Here is a 24,139-nt window from a genome sequence, read left to right as displayed (position 1 = left end):
TATCTTCTAACTATTACACAACAACGCCTATCGTTACATACCTGCTATTACTGTTAAAAATTTTATCGCTACAATAAACTCGCCATACATTAACTCGTTATTGTATCACAAAGAGATTAAAATAAGAGAAAAGTCGCCAATACCGAACGTAGATCCACTAACGCAACATTCCCCGTATTTCTTGAAAGCTAAACATTGCATTTTATTAAAACAGATAAAAATATGATCTGCTTATATAATTAACGAAGTAAAAACTTATATATTTGATTTATTTTTATATAAAATCAGCTGGAAACAAATTCTTTGAATGTGAAAATAATATTCTTACGATTTTCTTTTGCAAATCGCGCAGTTTAAATAATTGCGAGTATAATATTAAAAATATTAGATCATCTTACATGTTTATCTTAAAACACATTTATCTTAAAACTGTTTTTTATTTATATTTTCTTTCTTATTTTTCTCGTAAATGCGGTTAAACATAAACTTGGGGTGCTGCGTAAACCGGCACATCTGTTCGTAAGACATACTATAAAATAGAAAAAATCATATAAGATAGAATAAAAGACACGGCATTGTGCGAATTATTTATTAAGATAATAATCTAACTTAATTTTTTTATATTGTTGCGCTACATTGCGTTTTAGGGAAAAGTACAAGGTTTTATATATATATATATATATATAAAATATATATAACTGCTGACATTGTAGGCAGTAATGATATACTATTTTTTTCCTTTTCTTTCACAAGAGTCATTTGTATAAAATACAAAATTATTTTATTTATATCAAAAGTTATATACATAAATACATAAATATAAATATATATATATATATAAATTTATATATTTATGTACATAACTTTTGATATAAATAAAACAATTTTGTATATAAATATATATATATATATAAATTTATATATTTATGTACATAACTTTTGATATAAATAAAACAATTTTGTATATAATACAAATGACTCCTGTGAAAGGAAAGGAAAAGAATAGTATATCATTACTGCCTGTCAGTTTTTGACCTCATTTTATCAGATGCTCATTTTTGCTTATCTTAAAAATTTAATTATTGTAAAATTTGAAACGATATAAAAATTGTTGTATGATCTGATAGCATATACTTTATAATTTGTATTTATGTTTTTATTAACAAAATCCAAAATCCAAAAATAAAGTGGTTGGTATCGGGGTAGTCTCTTTCTATTTAATTTAATATTTTTGTATCAGAAAATTTTATAATTATATAAGAAAATTATTAAGAAAAATTTCTTTTTCTTTTATATGGTATTAATGAAAAAGAAAACTAAAGGAAATTACATCAACTGTAAAATAATTTTCAATTTATCAATTTTTGTTATTCCGAAGAAACGCGATCCTTTGGAAAAACAATTCCGATTTACGCTTGAACGACCCTCATACATCATCTTGGAACCATATTAAACTTGTTTTCGCGAAAAGCAGGAGCAGAATGACTTGATTATTTATGCCTATACTCCGAGGCGGACTGTGAACTTTTAACGAAAGCGTTGGTGAGAGTAGATAGAAGCTTTATATCTCAGCGAACGCGCGGTTCGCGCGAGACAAGGACAGTGGCAAAGAGGTATCGATTGGACGTTCTTTCATCGTCCAGCGACTTTGGGGGAAAGTTTCGGAAACCACTAGCGGCGAAGCGAATTTTTCTTCCCGTTTTAGTCGAATCATCCTGAAAAACTTTTCGCCGAAAGTTTTCCGACGGCTGGAGCGCGCATTCCATGTCGTTTCACGTGAAGCAGCTTTGAAAGGGGAGACAGCTGCCTTTGGACCGGCATCAAAGAGTATTTGGATTCTCGCAATTTCTTCGAATTTGTATGCACCGTGAAATACGACAAGCGTGCCAGTTTTGTTACGAACGAGCGCCGAGTATATTGAAATACTCGGTAAAACGCATTGTTTGACATGCGGGATTCTTGGGCTTTAAGCGCGTCAATATTTCGTGCAAGAATTATTTTACGTATGTGTGTTAGGAGGCGATGCGACGTCGAGTTTTTGCCACAACAGGACGACAGATAAATCGTGTCGTTGCACGTTCTAGAAATACTGATTTCACTTGAATATTTGATATTAAACTTTCTTCTTGCGGTTTTACGTAACAGCAGTCATTTTTCCAAAAAATCGACGACACTTTTGCCTTTACTTGAAGGGTTAAAAACGCATCACGAAAACGCCGTTGAGAAAGCAAGCAACCTAAGTGCAACGTAAGCTTAGAGCTTCGTGAAAGCGATCAGTGTTTACCCATTTAAAAGGTTACGTGTACCGGCTAAAAAGCGAACAAGCATATTGCTTTTTTTATTTTTGGTCATTGGACGTTAATACTTATACATTTATTATTTCGCGGTTTGATTCATTTACCCTTTTGGTTTTTATTATAGCACTATTATTTCAAAAATCGTTATAAAAGGTCACGTAAATGTCATCTAATATTATTTAAATTTGATATTCATACTCAATTTATATTCAAATGCACTTCTATATCTAGAGAATCATTTACAACAAGAGTTATCTATGTATAACATTTGTACTAATTTTTTCAAAATTTTTCTCTTTCTGCAATTTTCTTCCTAGGAATCTTATATTTCTTCTTTGGAATTTTCTTTAGTTTCCAAAAGAATCTAATGCACAGGAAAAATATTTTGATTTTTTATCCTGAAGTGTTTGGGAAATTTTCAATGTATAATAGTTGATATTGATGTATCTATACATTCACATCTTTACATATTACATCTCTATTATCATTATTACTGGCGTACTCGGCGGTCATTCGGATGAAAAGTAAATGAAAACGAAAGAAGAATTCCTTTCCAATTGGAACGTGCAGTACGTATGGCGGACGCTGGTGAATTCAGCGCGAGCACCGCCAGTAGTAATGATCGGCTTAGAATCAGCCATTTAAATGATGGCTCACGTAGCGCCGACCGGACAAAGTTTTGTCCCTCGACGGGTCTTTCGGAGTGGCGAAGACTCGCCCCACGTACTCGAATCGAACTTCCTCCGATACAATTTAACGGCTTTCAACCGTTTCCCCATCGGTATTTACTTGGATAGCGCGAAGCCTCTCGGTTGAAAATGCGAGGTGTTGGCTCCGCACTCGCTACTCCGTAGCACTCCGACGTAATGGGATGTTCGGCACCGCCAGTCCGTTATTGCAACGAATCTCGTACGCGGGGAATGACGTTTCCTCGATAAATAATGGTTATCGTGTGCATCCGACGACGAGCGGACTGTCGATCCGCGCGCGGTAGTTTGGGATCTTATTCGCGCGACCACATTTTCCACTCAGAGCCGGAAAGCCATTTCCGCCGGAATGATAAAACATTTTGAAATCTTCCGACCGGATAAGTTTCCACGTAAGTCTACAAGACTATGCTTTCACTTTCGGAAGGGATAAGACGTGGATAAGATAACTTACCAGCACGGAGAGTGACCTCGCGCGAAAGTGCGGTCCCGACGGAGCTGGTCGCACGGCATCTGTATCGGGCATTATGAACCTCGGCTCTGAAATCCTGAGCCAGAAACGGCGGGAAGTATAGCGTTCCGTTGCCCAGAAGTTGCCTGAAAGAATACGAAAGGAGCTCTGTTGATTCGCGTAAAAGCCAGCTAGAAAAAATGGACCGTGGAAAGAGCATAAGGCGGATTTCACATGCTCTATTTTAAAAGCGAACTCTATCACTTTAAATTTGAGTCAGTGAAATCTTACTTGTTTGCAGTGTTATACTTATAATCGATTGAGATGAAAATAAAGATATATTTGATTTTGAAGTAAAACACACGTTTTGTTTATGGAAACAGATTTTGTATTGAGGTAAAGATAAATAATTTTTTATATTTGTCATTAAAACGGTCGACGTTACGTTATTTCGAGTTTATTTAATATTTTTTGTATTTACAATTTCAAAACAAAGCGGATTTTGCATTATTCCGGTACTTAATGAATCGATAACACCTGCTCGTTAAAAAATAAAAAATTTTTTACGTGTATTTTATTGTATTTTTTTATGTTAAATCATGAATTCCTCTTAAGCAGCAGAGCATTAAAAAATATTATTAAAACATTTGAAAATTCTTTTTAAGAACGTTAAAAATGTAATTTTAAAGACTCGGAGAAAAACTATTTTTTTTCCAGTATTTCCGCGAATTATTTCGGGGTTTTTTTTTTCAAAGATAGAAAAATTTATTGAAAAAATTTACATGTGTTTCTTTTTGTAAAGAAATTAATTGCGTACGTTTAACTGAAGTTAAACAATAAAGTTAATATGTTGTATCCCAGTTAGCACAAAAATATGAAAGATATTATAAAATCGCCCAAAAGGTATCCAAGGAATATCTTTATGACGTCTTTTGGACTTTGTGCTGTTAGAGATCTTAAGCAATAACATTACCTTCGAAGAATTACAATGAATACATTATGGTAGAAAATCACTATTTTTCTTTCAAAACAATTATCGTCGAAACTATAAGAGATAGAAAAAAATATTCTGCATAAAAGTTGAATGGCTCGAAGAGTACTTTATAACAATGGTTTTTAAAAAAATTAAAAAACTTTCTGTGACTATTCACTAACTTTCAGTGATTTTGATTAGAAGAGGAACACTCTCGCTGACCAAACTCAGTGTACTATCACTGAAAAATAGTGCGTATATCACTGACTGATATAATTACAAGCATAGCACTGAAATCAGACTATTTTCACTGTCGTTCAATGAATATACACTGGATTCCGATTTAGAGTGTTTGCTCCGCATTATGCTGCCGTGATTTTATTTAAGAACCGGTTTTATTTAAATGAATGCTGCCTGGCAAATTTATGCAAAAGTGATCCAACACGAACGTGATCGGTCGAAGTAGTCGGACATTTGGAATCGTGATTTACCTGAGTCCCGGAACTGCCGTAACCGATCTCTGATCCGGGCTGGTAATCCACGTGACATGCGGCGTCGGGCTGCCGTGTGCGGAGCAGCCTAATTGGGAGCCCGTGGTATTTGAAAAGACCAGGGTGCTCGGCGGCTCCAGAATGAAGACCGGGCCCTGCTGACCGAGCGCAAATTTCACGCTGCACCCTAAAAACGAAAAGCGTATTCGGTCATTAACATTGTAACCGTCGGTTTTATCGCTACGACGCGCGAGGGTCTCCTGACGATCGCGTCGTTGACGACGCGGTCAATGAGAAGCGGTCGAGCGCGATTAATTTAGCTCGACTAACTTATATTGTCTTTCGTCCCACTAAATTTTTAACAAGTGCACTAATGAGAAATCGCGCGGCCTTTAACTAGGTGGCGATTAAAATTTCGGAACGGCGCTGATTTAACGAATAATGAAGATGGATCATTAAAATGCGAATTAATTTTATGATCATGGCTGGAGAATTTTATAGAAATTTTTGCAGCGTACATAGATATATTTTGGTAATGACACATAAAATTTCAGCGAGTGCTCGTTATGCTACGTCGTGGATATTTGAAAATCAATATTTTCCGCTCATTGTCCTTCACAGGAGCCGCGCGCCTCAGGTCAGGCGATCTGGATTTGCCCGTGGATTAAACTCGATGTTGAAACGATTATTCGATTTGTTGGTTGGTAAGCGCCGCGGATAGAATTTTATCTTTTGTCTCGTTGAAGCGGGCGGAACGACCTGATTCGCGAAGCCGGTCTAAACCCCACGACGTATACATTGTTCGCAACCGAGAAACCGGAGAAATCAATTCCACTAAGCCGAATTCGACCTAGATTTCGAATCGATTCGGGACCATGCTCGTTCCGGGATTAAATGCACGCTGGAGCGAACGGTCGCGTCACTGCCCGATAGCATCTACCAAATATTTCAGTCGAAATCCCCGGATTAAGAAGCAGCGTACGCGAGCTTCTATAATCCGTTCTCGAACGTTGAAAGCTACGTTTACATATAATGCAGGTTTTCCTCGCTATCCAAGTAAAATAAACGCCCGCCGGCGGGCCATCGTTTATTTGAAAAACAAAACGCTTCAATCGCCGTGAATACGATGTTCGCTGTCGTGACGCACTAGTTGAACAAGACAAGTATTCCCTTTGTTCCCGTGTAAAGCGCGTCTGCGGAAAGGACGCGGAAGAATTGCGGAGGTTGGGCAGTTGAAATACGCAACGTGCAGGATTACGGGATGATCGAAGGATACGTAACACGGGACAAAGTGCCGCGACGGGTACGGCGATCAAAGAGATCGATTTTCGTTGCGAGTCGGGAATAGGAACTGAAATAATTCATGGAATGAATTATTTAGACCGGCGCGACCCAAGGGGCAACGCGGTTTAAAATACGATTTGACGTGGTTCAGATTCTGATGTATCTATGCAACTGAGAGAAAGAGGTTGAAATTAAGTTTCTGCAAAGCAGTAGATCCACGTTTAACGGAAATAGACTATTTCCATTTGATGAAATTTCTTGCAAGTTAAGTCGTATTTTGTATACGGTATCTAAAAAAAATTGTAGCCTTTTGTATCGCTAACTGTTGCAAGATTTTTATTTAATAAAAGTTTGCAACGTTTTTCTTGATATCCAATATTTTTATACTACGAACGATGACAATTTTTTAATTTCAAACTTTCGTAGAGCAGTAAAAAAAAACAATACAGAAACGAAAAAAAACTTTGCTGAAAAATTCTAGTTTTAGATAGGAGAAAAAATAATAAGTTACTTTGCAGCAAATACCTATTAATTGTTTTTTTTTTGTAGTTTGTTCTATTTTCTTTCATTGTAAAAATTTCTCAAGTTATATTCAATTTCAGCGTACCAAATTATTTTAAAAATTATTATACTCCAGTAAACTCTACACTAAAAAAAAAAGAGAGAGAGAGAGAGAGGGAGAGAAAGATAATTTGCCAACATAGCAGATTTTATATTGCTGTAGCACAAGCTATTAATTATTTGAACAGAAAAGAAATTAGTTAACAGTGCTATTTGATATTTGCTAGATAAAACTACAAATTATTTTATTGTAAGAACAAAGTTGTCAATTTATTGAATCACAGGTTTAAGTCCGTATGTGTGAGCTCATTTGCATGAGTATTGATTTTTACTCTGATAGCAAAAGTATTCGCCCTAAGAATATGTTATTTAACAGTAAATTAATCTAATTGTAAAGACAAACACACTCAGCAAATTTTTTCTATTTCACTGACAAAATAGATTCTGCTCTACCAATGAATAATTTCTAAAATTAGTGTCAACTAAATTATGTAGCTGCCATTTTAAGTGTACAACTGCAAAATTAATTTTCTACAATATTCTTAAATTTATTAGTTTGTGTTATCAAATGCTAATTTATTGTAAGTTTTTCTTCACCAGTTTATATTTTCCTCTTTCCGAAATAAATCATCAAATTTTATAAGATAGTGCGGATTGCTTTATCCAATATTATGGAATTTTAAAGGGGAGGGCAATGTTAGAAATTTTTCTCCGCTCGTCCTCTTTACCGGACTACACCGGCAAATGCATAAATTCTCGCACGTTGTCAAGAAGGACGGCGGGCACGTAGCCACGTGTTTGCTTGCCTTTCAAAGAGCAAAAGCCGAACAGTACTTCACATCGTCGTTTCCGCACGCGCGTCTGTATGCGCGCGTGCTCGCGCACACTTATTCGCGCGTTCATTCTTTTCGAATAATGCAAGAATCCTTGTGCATATATATGCGGGGCTGTTGCATTTAATACTACTTTTCCCGGATGGAATCATTATGGAATCATTGGTGCCGAGTCTCACTGAGAAAATTGTCGCATCTCACGGAGAAAATTAAAAGCATAGAAATAGCCGAATTGGTAGGACGCCCACGCGGAATGTAGAGATGAATAAAACTTATTAAATGTTTGTTTATATTATTTCTTATTCATTTTTCATTTTTGTCACTAAATATTGCTTACATGAAATACAAATATAAAATATTGAAGAGGTACGCTTTGAGAGACCGATACGCATTCAGCAAGTTTTCCTTGTATAATTTTATTATTCAATAAAATTAACAATATAAACATTTCGATTCCATGGTTTGGACCATTTCATCAAGTTATTAACAATTATAGTGATAATTACGCTTCTTGAGATAGGTACATGGTCAATTAATAATGGTTATTACAAAGTAACGAGATAATATTTACTTGCAGCACAATGTGGTATAACGCAATATTTTATTTGCAACAGTTTATAAATGCTTATCTTGACTAATTTCATCATTTTTGCGTATGTTTTTTTCGTACTATACTTATGTATTGTTTTTTGAGGGAGAGACATTTAATATTTTTGTGAGACGAATATTCGACATTTATGAACGAATGGATGCTCTTGCATCACGCGCGACGCAGATAATAAAAGATGTGCAAAAATAAGAGACGGAGTTGGCTGACAAAGCTTTTGAAAGATATGTCGCATTGTTTTTACATTGCATTGCCGCCGCTGTGTCTCAGAGTGTATCAAAGAAGCGTAAATATATGATGTAATGGCGCGCAACTCTATCGCTTTTTTCCTCCTTCGAATTCCGATATCTCGTCGTGGATATGGATGCGCTTGAGCGTTTACATTCGCGAGGACGTTTTCCTGCTCATCGGTCGCTGAAACGTGAACTCAATTTGCAATTCGGCCGGGATTTTTCTCTACGGCTACGGTTCGAAATGTCAGACCACGAATAAAGATTGCACGAATGAAAAGTCTACGTGATGAACATGTGAAGCATGACTTATCCCGAAAACAAGCTACACTTAAGCATCCGACGCATTCGTCTGATAAAAATACCTTCATACATGTTTTTGAATTATCTTCTTGAAAAGGAGGGAGAGAAACGCATTTCAGCATATAATTTGAAAAGTGAATAATACCTTAAATATATTAATTTTACCTTTTTATTGATGCTAATCAATCTGACGAATCTATTGGTGCATAATCATGTGATACATAATTTATTTCAGCCGAACGTAGAAATGTATTACAATTCGCGAATCATAATTCTATGCATATCAATTATGTCAGCGCTTTAAAGCAAAAATGACAAAATGTACTTTTATTTTGAAGATTCAGGAGGGAAATGTAAAATTATCCGATTCACTTGCAGTTCACGTCATCGACCGCTCTTGTTTACGTACAGCGGATAGACAAAATAATGCGAACACCTGGGAAGCAGACTACTTATTTTATTAATAAGAATATTGGCTTATCAGTTTTTTTCAATACAGATTTTCTCTTTTTTTTAGAATAAGGTCTTATAATAATCTTAAACAGTCATCAATGCAATGTTATATCATTCTTCTAGCAGGATACCTTTTAAAAAATATTGGAAAAAAATCTGTTTTTTTTTGTCTGTTTTTTACAATTTATTACAATAACAAGATGAGATTTAAATCAGGCAGTTACCATTGCCTGAGTATTGAAAAGTATTGAATTTTTTGAAAAACAATTTTAGAAAATAGTAATGTAAGCGATATTGAAGAAGCAAAATTTCTTCAATATCGCTTACTTTAAGTGAAAAATAGCTAAAAGATGATATATTTCATGCGACGATACAAGCATTGCATGATCTTATTCCAAACAAGGCTAAATCTATAGTATAATAAATGCTTGCAGAGAAAAATTCGAGTTAAAAATATTTGTTTGAATCAAAGAAATTTGCGCTTTGGTATGCGATTAAAGGAAAGTTTTTTTATTTGAAGAAATTTTTTCATTGTTTTTTTTATTAGAATTAAAGAAATAAAGAAAGTTGTACAACGCAAATCTTTTTTAAATGAAAAAAATATATTTTCAAAGCTAGAACAACTAAATTATTTCTTACATGTTTGTCAGTACTTTCTTTGAATTAAAATATTATTTGTTTAAATTAAACAAATAATTTATTTACTTTAAAAAAGGCTAACATTATTTCTTGAAATTAAATAAATTTTTTTTTTTCTTAAAGGCATTTTTACTTCAACTGAAAAAAATCAATTTAAAGAAACAATTTCAGCAATTTAAACACAATTTTTTTCTGGTTGTGGTAGATTAATCTTTTATTAATATAAAAGTAGCGTATTTCTAAGTATTTGTGTTATTTTGTTTATCTTCTACATCTCGGTATATATTACGCGAATATTGCTATTTGAACGCATTACTTATCGGCTTTAAATTTACTAAGAAAATCTAAGAAAAAACTGCATCGTAGTGCAAGACGAGGATGCAGCGGCAGATGCGGCCGTACGTACGCGACGAGAACGGTACGAAGCCAGGATTCCAAAGTCGACGTGAGAGTAGGTAGTCACGTCGACGTGAAAGATCGTAATTGCGAATTCGTTGACCCACGACTTGAGTGAGCTTTTCCACGGAGTCACGACGCGACGGTGGGAAAGGCTAGAAGTTGACGGTGGGGAAAGAAACGAGAAAGAAACGCGAGAAACGAACAGCGACGAGAGATCGAGGGGATGACGATGACGATGGGGGTTGTGTGTAGGTGGGGCATGCACAGGAGGTAGCCAAAGAGGAGATAAAAGCGGAGAAAGATAGACCGAATGGGGGAATGTAGCTGGCGCAAGAGGGTAGCTCTGGGTGGGACGGCGGGGAATCAGAAGAACTGGGTACGAAGAGTTCTGCCTCGCTGGGCGCGGGAAAGTAGCGGAGAAAGATGTGGGCAAACAGACTTTACGATCGTTTATTTTTCTGGCAATTATATCCTTCCGTGAAAAGAGCTCGAGCCTTTTTCACTCTGTATTTATTTCCTTCGTGAATACGTCGCGAGACGTTGAGCCTACTGACGGTTCTTAAATAGGTGGATATCTGCCACCAGGGAGAGAAAAAGCTGTGGAAGCTTTTACAGTATATTATGAGGATTTCGGTTTGGCGAACCTGCTCCTGTTTCGCGGCCTCTTTATTGGCGTGTTAACGTGTAAAATCCAATTTAACAGAAGTTCCATATACATGGAATGCAAGACCTCGTGTACATCTCACTGACGACTTCTTGAGATCATTAAGACACGAATTCTTTTTAAAAATTGCGAAATAGAGCTGTCGAAGAGATTACGAATGTTTCTTTGCAACTAACTGTTCTTGTTTTCTTTTCCCACGGTAAAGCAAAAAATTGATTTATAAAAAAATCCGTATAGACTTCCGTCTCGGGAAATCGCGGTCTGGATGTATCACGCCGTTTCATTAACAACGATGGAACGTCGCAGGAGAGGCAACTTACCGACGCGGTCGATACAACGATGAAGATTAATGATTGTCTGGCCAAGTAATTACTACCGCGTTTTATTACCTCCGATGTGTAACTCCGAGAGGGAACGGCGTTTCCTTCACTTGCACCTCGTGCTCCGGCAAGACCGCGATTGGACTTGGCCACGTATGATGAAGGACGAGAATTATTCAGCAGCATTGGTACGCAATCTAAGACAGTCCCGAGTGTCCGTAATGTGATCTGTATATATCGTCTGTATTCGAGGGTACGGCGCAAGCGGGTAATTCTCATTTAATGCGCCTACGTACATAGTCGCGTCGTCTCGTCTCTTTAATATTAGAGGTTCTCAAACTTGCTAAGCGTTACAGTTAGGCAGGATTTATTTATATTAGCAGAATTAAATGAAAAAGTTGCACTTTATGTGATATTTTATGATTTGATTATAGTATAAATATAAACGCAAGATAAAATATATGTTGTACAATATAGAAGATCGCCAATACGAACTAAAAAATGTTTTCTTTCAGATGCTGTAGCAATTTTGATATTGTTTTGAATTTTGCAATAATCAAGTTTTTCAATGATTATTAAAAAAATTCTTTCAAATTTTTTTAGCAACCTGCTGCTCATGCTCGTACTATTCTTTGTCTCTTCTATCTTTTATTTTGAACTCTCTTCCCCCTCTTTTTTTAAATTTATTTCTTCATTTTTATCTTTTTCCGTATTTTAAAACTCCTTTCTTCTTTTTCCTTTTGTTGCTATTATTTTGTTTCTCTTTTCATATCCAACGTTTTATAATATCTATCCGTCTATTACATATTATTTTTATTCAAAGACAGAAAAGAAAAAAAAATTATAAATAAATTTATATTTCTATATTAAATTTCAAAATATTACACCTGATTCAGCGGTTATTAATAATTTATATTATTTTTTTTGTATATATTCGCTCTCTCCTATTTCCTTTTTTTTATTCTTTATTTTAAACTTTCTTTTCTTTGTTTTTTCTTTAAAATTTTTTCTTTTATAATTTTTTTATATAAATAAATTTTTAGCTTAGGTAAAAAGTTAATAAATTGAAGTTCACATGTTTAAAAAATAACTAGTTCAAGTTAAAAATTAAATTACTTAAAATTAACTAAGTTAAGTTAAAAGTTACTAATTTTATTATTTAACTTTTAATTTTTTAATTACCCAACCCAAATGAGTTACGAGAGTAATGCAATGCGATGCAAGTAGGTTTCCCTAAATGTCGTTGATCAAGAGACGCGGTAGTCTCGCACCGAGAACGGTGTTCGCAGCGAGAGAGCTCCGCATTACCCAAAGCGCACGTGCACGCCGTCGGGGGGTTAATGCCCCCCCCGCCTTCCCTACTCGGGTTGTTGACCGCGCAAGGTCCCGTAAGATAGACGCCACGCCGTCTGGTCCGTCTCCCCACTCTCGTAAAATAGGTGCCGCGACGACCGGCCGCTCGACCATCTCCGCCGCCGCTCGGCAACGATCGCCAAGCTACTGTTCCGCCACTACCGCCATCATCTTTACTTGTGTTCTGCTGGTGGTCGGATGTAAGACGTATCGGTTTCGTGATTCTTGTATGTTTCAAGTTTCGATTGTGTACAAATACGGTAGTGCCGATGTAATAACGGATGGTCACTCCGATACAGTGTCATACGTAGAAGTGATTGCATTCGTTTGTGAAGCGCAGGCATCGTGTGATTGTCGCGTGGTTTCGTCAAGATTTCGCGCGCGCATGTTCGCTCGGTTACTTCATTTGTGCACTGGAATATGCCAAATGAAATGCCTCTAGTCATCGTGCGATCATGTTAGATACAAGATTTTTGATTGGCAATGAGTGTGTGTTGTTTTTACGCATCATGTCTACGTGTGTGCATTCAGACGACCTTCGTCACTGTCTCGACTGATGTGACGCCCCAGCCGCTCGTTTCTCTTTGTCCTGCTTATATTTGTGTTGTTTGGTCAGGCGTGCCGTACTTTTCGCGTTTTTCAAGCGCATGTATGCACTGTCGAAAGTTATATTTACCACGGACGATTGTGGTAACACACGAATCGTTTAGCATGATACGTAGAAACAATCGCATTTGCAAGTTCCGTTAGCACCTACTGCATCGCGACAAGTTGAATTCTCGCCACTTCTCGCGTGTTATTTGCGTTTATGTGTAATGTGTTACATGGGTATTACATTTGTCGTACGACAAATTTTTTAAGCATACTGATTGATTATAGAGTAGAGAAATTCTAAAGTTTCTAGAATCTTCTATCCTATAACCATGCTTAAAAAACTTACGTACGATTAATGTAATAACCTTTTTCCAATGACAAGAATGTCGAATAAGGTATCGATTGGCCTTACTAATGCGCGGTTCAGTGAAAAGATTATCGTGGAGTAATTCGAGGGGGTGAGTTTATATCTACGTTTGGTAAAATTTATATATAATATTTATGTATTATTCTGTAAATGATTTTTACTGAAAATTCTTTATATTTATGAATAATTTATTTTTATTATATTTTCAGAATCAACAGGAAAATAAATACAACAGCAGCTGCAACAGTGACGACACTGACGACTGAGTGAGTAACAATTAATTGAATAATTTGGTTAATTAGAGCAGACTATTATTATTCAATAGTCTTAAAGTTGCAAAAAGGGCTATTTCACGTAAATAAGAAGATATTGATATTTATGATTAAATAAAGGATCTGTTACTTCAAAGCTATGAATTAGATTATTGATGATTTATTAATATAGTTTTTAACTATATTTCTTTAATTTTAAAGAATTCTTTAATTTTAAAGGTTTCTTTAAATTGTTTAATAACGATTTTGTTATCAAAATTGATTTCAAATAAATTCGATATAACGGATGTTAAATCCGACGCGGCGGATATCAAACATGTCAGAATTTTTGAAAAAATGTATGTATAAATATCATTCATGCTACGGAATACGAATTTAATACTAAAATTTAAAATGGTGAAATTATAACATAACATATTCAAAATTAAATCATGTTTGAATTTTGTTACAAAATTACATATAAGGCTTTTTCATACACAAATCATAGGGATTTTACATAAAATACTTCATATTTAACTAGGATTATTTTAATAACCGTGGCCGACACAAAAAATTTTTTTTCAAAGTTGAATGTCTTAATAACATATCTAATTCTGATTGTAATAAAACTTTTTCAGCACCTCGCATATTGTAGTTACATTATAAAATTCATGTTTGTATTCCAACCTTTAAAAAACTAGCTAAACTAAAATTAAAAACTATAGGAGTAACTAATTTCATTTTGGTGTTCAAAAAAGTCATTTTTTATTGAATTATGTCAATAATATACTTATTATTGTTTAAATTATGTAATTTGCAAAGGAAAATTGTGCAAGTTTTATTCTTTTTCAAAAAATTTGTTAACTAATTTTATGTAGAAAAGGGCCACGGATATATATGAATTATGTATTTTTATTTTTATAATTATCTAAGCAGATCATGTTTTTATTAATATTAAAAAAAAGTAAAATTTAGATTCTAAGAAACAAAATGTTTCAGGAAGTCTATGTCAATATTAGTGATTTCTCTTTAGTATAACGTTCTGTCTAAAGTATTAAAATAGGGACACGGTCAGTCATACTGTCAGTACTAACAAATACTGACAATATTATTGATTGTGTGTGATTAATATTGATGAATTGATGTAAAATATTGACTGATCCCAATTTCTTGATTTTCTAACATTAGTATCGTTATATGGATCTTAATACTAACTGTGTGATGAGGACGCGTTAACATTTTTGTTAACATGAATTTACAATTATGAATGATACAATCGCGGAAATAACCTTAGGTTGTTTAAAATATTGGTTTATACTATCACTATTACTGGTTCAATATTGCTGACCAGTATTATTTATCGTATAAGATCCCTGTAATTAAATTAAATCATAATTGAAAGGACGTTGGTATACAATAAGTTATATTTTTAAACAATAATAATAGATATATATATATATATATATATATATATATATATATTATATTATTTATTTATTCTTTCTCCTTTGCTCACTTAAGATCAGCATGAGAAATTGATCCAAGAAATCGAAAATTAAAGTTGTTAAATATAAGATTTAGATGGCCTGTCAAATCCATTAACGTAATTAATTTCATTGGCGAAGCGCCATTGCCTCTTTTTATTAAGACTCATGCGAATCGCGTAGAGAGAGACATCTCGTGAATCGGATGCAGCAAACTGTAGATTGGAGACCCCCCGGTCGCATGCACCCGTGCGTATTACGTAGAGATGCATCGCGCGGGGATTCGCGTCCAATAGAGAGACATCGATGACACTATACATATTGACAAGACACTCGAGACCGTCCGCAGGTCTGGGTCGCTGGAGTTACGCCGCTCTTGTCGTCCGCCCTCTCTCGCACGGTTGATACCCACGGCGAACCCTTCCGCCACTGACGATATATCGGCCGTGTTACGCAGAGGGAGGGAGCGAGAGAGAGAGAGAGACAGAGAGACCGACAAAGAACTTTCTGTATCACTATCAGCGTACAACCGCTCGGAGTTTACTCGCGAAACTCGGAGCACCCGACTTGGTCAAGTAGTACTTCATGAGAAAACGCGAGTTTGCACAGCGACGTCCACTTGGACCACCGTCGGACTTGGCTATCGCGATCGAGCATTACCGGTTTTTGAACATTGCAAAATGGCAAGTGTACACCAAGGTGAACCAAAATGGAACAAGTTTTAATCGACTAGCAAGCAGCGGGCAGGCTGCGAACGTCGAAACTAAAGGTAATGTAAGGCATCCTCGACCTTAATGACTGACGGATTTGAGAGAACTCTTGTTTAATTAAAATACATTTAAGAGGAATTAAAGTAGATGCGTTAATACATGTCTGCAGTATGGGCTTTATGCAGAGAACGAAAGTTTTTTAATTCAGATATTTTTTGTCGTTTCTTAGACAATAATTGTTAATTAATTTGTAATATTGATTTGTTTGATATAAAATTTCTACAATCTGTACTTGCAAAATTAGAATCTTCAAGCATATAGATTACACGAAGAAACAATTTTTAGAATTAAATTCAGACACCTATATAATTTAATATGAAAATTTATTCACATGTATACGCGCGATATTGACATAGTAGTGTGTAACGTACTGATATTTGGTAAACCGTATGTATATATTGTAAATCGTATGCATGCAAGTCGTTGTTCAGTCGATCAAATTTACGACTTTGGCATCCCCTCAACGTCGAATAGTCAGAAGCCGAGAAACAGAAAGAGAGAAAGAAAGAGAAGGGGAGGAAGGGGATGACATCCAATTAAAAGTTTCCATCGAACTAGGAATTGTTTTCAATTCCACAAAGAATATGTTCCCCAAGTTTGTTGGAAATCTCACGATAAGCCCGCGTTTAGGGTAAGCATATTTGTGAGATCTTACGTATTTCAGAAAAGAGAATCACAAGAGTGGAGGACAAACGAGCCTCGACCTCTGCCTATTGGTCTCGATAAACGACGAGGAACAATGTTCCGCGTTTATACGACAATACCACTCGAAACAATAAGTGCTTCGATATCGGCTTTAAACAATGCGTCCCTTTACAATAGCGATATCTTTCTGCCGATGCAGATCAAAGTCATTGATGAAATAACGTTTGTTCCATAGGATCGTATGCGCGTTTCAAGAGTCGTCGTGCAGGGGTCGCAATAAGATCGCAAAACGATAGTATTGAGAGGAAAAAGGGAAAACATAGAGAAACGAACGCATCTCTGTTGTCTTGTATGCGAACGCTACATGAAAATTACGAACTTTGAAATCACTCGGTCTGCAATTTGATCTAACGTACTCGTTGTAGAAGACTCGCGTGTGTTTACTTTTTGCGTGTTTTACATTTTCAAGTTTTCACTCGTGGGACCATTTTCCGTCCCGTTCTTTTGTGCCATTTTTTTTATACTTCTGACGGACGGACACACCGGCGAACTGAAGTACAAGCGTTTTCTGCAAAAGCTGTGCAAAAAGTGGAGAAATCTATCGTTTTTACTTTTACAACGACTTAAAATAATTGTTCTTACTTGCGCGCACGTGTCTCGTTATTATTAAATTGCAAACGCGACGGTGCGAGCGTAATCATCTTCATTGAGCGTCTGTACACGCATCCGCCTTCGCGCTAAAGTTTTCTCAGGTATAATTACCCTTGCATGATATTTACAATTGACATTACCCAGGATAAACGCGGAGGCGGAAATAAGATACAACTGTGCCTTGACGTAATGCGAGCACATAAAGGAGCACATAAAGGAGCAGCGGAATGAGAGAGAGAGAGAGAGAGAGAGATGCCAAGAGAAAAAAAAGAGGAAATACTAAGAGAATAGCCGGGAGAAGACTGTAGCTTCATCGTAATGGTTTAGAGTACTTTAGAGGTTGGCGGTTTAAAGACCGGTCAAATATTTACCGGGACTTCGCCAGTCCAGACCTCTTTAATAAGTTTTTTATTGCAGTTCGCTCCTTTGTTTCCAGGCCACGTTCTCTCGTATTTGCGCCCGCTCGATTGCGTTTGGTGACTCAGAATCCTTTTTCGTCCTTTTCTATATAGCCGTATTTCTCAACATTGAGCTTCTTTGGATAAGCTTTAGCAGAAACGCAACAAAAACAAAGTAAATGAGAATGAGAACCGGAACTTTCAGATGAAAACGCGAACTCTCACGTAGATTAGAGACGTTTTTGCCAATAATATATATATATATATATAGATATAGATATATATATATATATATATATATATATATAGATATAGATATATATATATCGATCGAATGATATAATAAATTTTACAAAACTGTGATTTTGTGCACTGACAAAAGAAAGAGTTTAGTAATGATAATCAAGCTTTGGTGAAATAATTTTAATTAAATGTTTGATTAATATAACCAAATATTTAGTAATATTTAGTGATTTTAATAGTAACCAAATATAATAGTAGTTTATTGGTTATTAAACGGTTATCAAACAATTATTAAATATTACTAAATATTTGGTTGTATAATAACTGAATATTTATTAAGCCTTAATAACTATCATTTAGGTTTGATTATTATTATTAGACTTTTTTTCGGTATGTACAAAGGAGGAGATTATCGCAGAATTATATTCAATGTTATAAATGAAATTTATTGGTAAAACAAATTTACAAAATTTATTTTTAATTTATTTGTTATTTATAACAAAAATGTTACACATTTACATATACATCATATTTATACGTTTTTAAAAATATAAAAGATTATAGAAGATTATACAAGATACTGCAAATTGGGAGGGGGGAGGGGGGATTAACGCACTGTAATTCGATATTGCATTTCGCATTCGCAAGATTGACGTGGTTAATATATTAACTCGTATAAAACATTGGATGCGACACAGTCAGAGCCTTTAATCCCACGTTGAAATGCAATCTTATATTGACAGTAAGACTAGGAGGAAAGACTTAACGGAAAGCGAGAAAGGGTAATAGCCCGTAGTCGACAATAAGACTTTGAATCGGGGACTCACCTCGCCAAGTCGCAATAGGCGTTTTTTGTAATCCGTACATTTCGCTAATTAAATTAGAAAAAAAGTTTTACTCTTTACTTGTTGTCTTCTTTCTCTCTCTTTCTCTTTCTCTCTTTTTCTGTATCTCTCTCTCTCTCTCTCTCTCTTCTCTGTCCGTTCTTTCATGTTGAGAGGACACTTTGCTTCCCTTTTGCTTCTCCAGAAATCTTGTCGCGTTATTCTTTCACCCGTTGACAGTTGTAAGTCAAAGCGTATGTCTCTGGCATCAGCGAGGCAACGAGAGATTGCAACGTAAATGAGTGCGCAAGGAAAAACTAACGCTTCTATTTTAAAATCTGCTTCTGAAGTCCGCTGATTGCAAGAGAAATGCAATTCCGGCGGGAAAATATCTCAGGTATTTCTAAAATTTCAACAAATCTTTAAACAAAAGAAAAGAGATTTTTGTGAAATACATCGAGATTTTTTAAACTGTGTCAAGTTTTCTTTAGAATCGATTAGTCGACCTTCAATATAATTTTCCTTTTTATTATACTTTTATAAACTTGAATTGTATGGCAAGCATATACGTCTATTGTCATAAAATGTTTCTTTCATGAAATCGTTTAGCTTCGAAATGTGATGCGAGATAAAATGGAACGTCTGTTGCATTGTGATTTGCTTTTGCATAAAATTTGCTTTGACTGATAGCGCTGAATCAGGAGGAATGCTGTCGCGAAAAGAGAGATTTTTCCCGCAAGAAGGATAAAATCTGTTTTAACAGACGAGCTGATTTCCATCTTCGAAAATATCGCCAGCCCGACGCTCCTATACTGGAAAGTAATAATACCGCATTAATGGCGGTTCAATTAATTACCTATAACATCTCGTTGCGCAGCTCGCTGCCAATAGTTTTCGTTCATGAGATTCAAATGAATTTCGAACGCCCATCCGTGTTCCGTTCCATTCGTTCGCGAAGTCGAGCGAGCGGCGTGCGAGCAGAAGAGAAAGGGGTTATATCGAAGCTTTCGAGGTATTGGAGCTTTTGGGATCAAATCCGCTCGTCCGTTTACGCGCTCGTCAGACTGTTATAGTGTAAGCCGATTATGCCGCTGCCCCATGCGACTCTCTCCATCATCCTTCCCTCCTCCCCCCCTCCTCTCTTAACCCTTCCCTCCGATTGTCCATCCCTAAATTTATCTACTACCCCCTTTTCTTTGCATCGGAAAAGTTCTCATTAATATGGAGTGATTAGTTTAAATTCCTAACGTTAATATGATGATTGTAATGTTCAAATATCAATTGCAATATTTTCACAATGATTAGAAAGATCGACAAAGTCTATTGTTTTTTGCAAAGTGTTTGAATGCTCCTTCGAGATTTAGCAAAAAAGCATTTAGCAATGTGAAACACAAAAGAGATAAAAATACGATGTGATTAGTTCACTCGATCTTAATTCGAATTTATAAAAAAATATAAAAAAAGAACAAATTCTCTAGATGGATTATGTTTATGTCACAAATTTTCTTTTAAAATGATATTCTGAAATCATTATTCGTCGTTTTTATTTATTCTCACAATCGATATCGTCGATATGCGATAACGATACATTTTTTAAAATTAAATTTTCTAAACATTTTTTTAACAGTAGTCTTTACAAAAAATTATGACACTGGCAATACATAGAGGGCATCCTGATATGGATTTCAATAAACTATTTTTTTGTTGTCCGAATTCATCCTGCAGAGGCAAAGTTAACTCCGGAACATTTTTTAATTTTATTTTGTTATTCACAAAAAAGAACAGAACAAAATTTTGAAAATAAAAATTAATTTTTTTAAATGAGATTTATTAATTAGAAAGTCAGGAACAATTTTAGAAAAATTAAATGTTTTAAAAAATATTTTTGAATATTTATTATTTTTTATATCTCTTTAATGTATGTTTATATAATGTTTACGGGTGTGCTTATATGTCTGTTATTTTATATAATTTTGTAGCAATATAAAGTTAAATGAAACACATTAATGTGTTATAATAATAAGCTATGAAATCAGTATCACTAATATTGAGTACACATTTTCTCTTATTTTTATATATTTTTAATAATTCTTTAAACAATTGATAAATTTTTTCTATGAAATGTTTTATCTCCTTTCGAATAATAAAATAAAAACGAAAAATGAAATCTTTATTAATTGATTTTATCCCTTCAAAGTGAATTTGGGTAACAAAAAATGTAGTTTCTATCAGGTGTAACATGTTGTCGAAATTTCATAATTTTTTAAATATCCGAATTGGGGACTTTTCTTTGTATGTTATCTTACGTCGTGTCTGTTCCGTACAAACGTAAACGCAAGAAAAATGCATAAAACTTTCAAAGTAGCTAGTTCTACAGTTACTTATGACGTAGTGAGGAAATATAGGCATCGTTTTCAAAATATTTTCGAGTGGCGTCATAACATGTTCGAGGGGGCTAGTCAAACTGTTTTTGACCCGGTTTTCCAACATGTCGACGCACGCTCGCGTATGCGTCGATAAGCAAGAAAAGTGTACTCTGCTCTAGGGCCCTCGAACGCGAGAATTTGAGATTTATTTGATACGTTCGCTGTCTGCGAAATTGAAATACGCGGCGAGCTGCCCCAGTGGAGAGTGCTACTTCGCTCTACTTTCGCAAGACAAACATATGAGATTTTAAATTTTAATATTGTTCCACGAAATCCGCACATGCTTATTCCCATTTTGACCCGCCAGTTAAATCGGCAGTGCTTTTAACGAGTAGGCTTATTCCAAACGCAATTATGCCGTTAATACATGATTGATTATTTGAAATAGCACACAGGGATTTGGGAAAGATAGGAAAAACGTGTGTACAGATGGAATATTAACTGCGTGCAAACATCATATATTTATAACGTTTAACATGTCCGCGGAGCGAAATTCAAATCGAAATGTATCTGTTTTTCGATGCACGCATTAATGGTTTTACATATGCATTATTTACTTGCCGTTTATGAGTGCACCGTGATTATAAGTTGCTACTGGTTTTGGTATGCGCATTACTATCAGCTTTATTGAAAATACAAATAGCACGTGAACAACGTTATAATGTTATATCAATAATGAAATACGAAATATTGTCATTTCTGAGACACTTAAGTATGTGCATATTACATACGTAACATTTTCAACAGCGTTATATTCTGCGAAAAGTGTTACTCAATACAAATAATATCTGTGACCTCGATTCTTTTTTTTTCCCGTTATCTGAATTGATTATCTAAAACTGACTTATCAAGGATTGGATGGCCTAATTATGCCGGATTTAATGTCAAATAATTCTTGCCCTATATAATTTTATTTGCGTAATAATTATTTTTATATTTTTATTCTGGTTATTTATCCGTCTCGATCATTAGAATATAATGACATTGGAAAATGTATCTGTACAAGAGTTGGCTCGTACATCCTTAATTAATCGCGGATCTTATTTCTCAATCCACTTTACGGAAAATGAAGTTGAACGTCAGCAGCTAAGCACACGAAAGCTGCAATCAGCCGCCAGCATCGGATCTTACATCCTCGAGGGCTGACAATCTAATGTAATTTACTTCCCGTCTAACGCAATTAAAGCGCACTTTGAGGTGTGGCGGGACGAGAAATTAGCAGTGAACTTCGGTTTACCGATAAACTTCGCCGGTGAAATCGACACCGTCGTCTCGCTCCACGCCGTCTTAGCGGAGTTTTAGCGCGGCATTGCTTATCACGCTAGTTCTAAAATGCAACTCAAGCTTTGACGCCTGTATGTAGGTGTAGTCGCGCGTCCGTTACATAAACCTCATATTAAAAATTTTGTGCCTCGAGACACAAGCGGTCACGCCTGTCACAGTTTGCCTCAGGATCGATCGAGAGTGTACTCAGCAGATTGAAAAGCAAAAAATAATAAACCTGGGCGAAAGAAGACAATCGGTCAAATTGAGTCTTGATACCCAATAATAATTTTGCCTGAGTTATAGTACACTATTATATTAAAAATGTCATTAAATTTAATGTGTTTTTAAGTTAAACATTTAATTTAAAGTACATTAAATTTAATGTATCTATAATTGAAAAGTGTGAAATTTAGTGCACTTTTAACAATATTGAATGTTTTTAATGTACTACCCGCTTGAAATTTGTTTCCGTTGCGTTACATTAAATTCTGCTGTCTGTTTTTAACAGTGTATATAATTCCTACACAGAAAAGAATTAGTATCAAATCAACAATTCATTGTTGATTTCATATATAAGCAAGAATATAAATTCTTCTTGAAAGAATTTATAATTTTAAACAAACATAATTTGCTTACATGAAGGAACAACAGTTTTCCATGTCATCAAATTATATTTGTTTAAGATTATAAATTTTTTCAAGATTTTATGTTTGTGCTTATATATGAAACAATGAATTGTTTATTTGTTACTAATTTTTTTCGGTACAGTGTACGCGAGCTGCACGTTTATTCGGTTTAGTCAGTTTTGAGACATATGGCAGTCATAAAGCTGAAGCCGGTAATGTCAAATTAGTTGACGAACAATTTAATAATATTGTTGCTGTAGCATTGGTATTATAATGAGCAGCTTAGAGAGAGAGAATATATTGTAAGGATTTTATTGCGAAAAATATCACTTTAGAGAGAATTTGAACCTCAACCTTCCTACGTTCTGTGACGGGCGTTTTAGTTTGACCACTAAGGCAAAAAATAATAATAATTCGCCCTGAAGTTGCCCCGTCGTCGTCTAATACTTCACAGACCTCCTCCTTTTCCTCTTTCTCTCAGGTTTTCCCGTTGTACTCACACAATAATTGTTCGCGAAAACACGGTTAATTGCGATTCCGCGTACTAATCACCAAAATAGGATAATCGCACGGCACTTTGCACGGCACTACTAGCGTTAATCGCACGCGACGTGCATTTTAAATTAACTTCAATTACGTGTACGACGATTCGTGCGTTGCTCAGAGCTTCCGACCTGAGAGAACGATAAGCAAATTACATTGGACTCGACGAAAAATTCGAGGCACGTGCGTCGCAGGATACATTCAAAATAATTCCAATAATTGCTGTTCGTAAATATTACGTAATATTAATAATTCGTAATTTTTACGACCGACTGCTGCCAACCTTTGATTGGCAAAAACGGAGGAAAAATGCGTTTCACCGAAGTAAATCGGTTGTGACCAAAGATCTCCGTAACTACATACAATATATTGTTACCAACTTTTGACGACAAACTTATTAACCAAGCTTGATTTAAAGTATATAAATATTACGCGCTTTTACGTACGTAAGATACGTCGCATTGAACGATTTGAACCTTTTACCGC

General features: G+C 35.2%; 1 protein-coding gene across 6 annotated transcripts in view; it reads right to left on the bottom strand.

The window, feature by feature from the left end:
- The window catches only part of LOC105201241 (Down syndrome cell adhesion molecule-like protein Dscam2), a 158,079-nt gene that overhangs the window by 34,241 nt on the left and 99,699 nt on the right, over positions 1-24,139 (bottom strand). For all 6 annotated transcript variants that reach the window (XR_005574769.1, XM_039449239.1, XM_039449218.1 and 3 more), the window contains exons 3-4: positions 4,920-5,106; positions 3,459-3,601 (exon numbers count right to left, since the gene is read on the bottom strand). Coding sequence is in view for 5 of the 6 variants with exons in the window: in XM_039449239.1 (XP_039305173.1) it covers positions 3,459-3,601; positions 4,920-5,106 (330 nt within the window). In the remaining variant the exon portion in view is untranslated. The remainder of the gene's footprint in view (positions 1-3,458; positions 3,602-4,919; positions 5,107-24,139) is intronic.

This window comes from Solenopsis invicta, chromosome 1, assembly GCF_016802725.1.
Source record: "Solenopsis invicta isolate M01_SB chromosome 1, UNIL_Sinv_3.0, whole genome shotgun sequence".
NCBI lineage: Eukaryota > Metazoa > Arthropoda > Insecta > Hymenoptera > Formicidae > Solenopsis > Solenopsis invicta.
The sequence above is the reverse complement of the archived record's forward strand: the minus strand, read 5'-3'. Positions and strand labels throughout refer to the sequence as shown.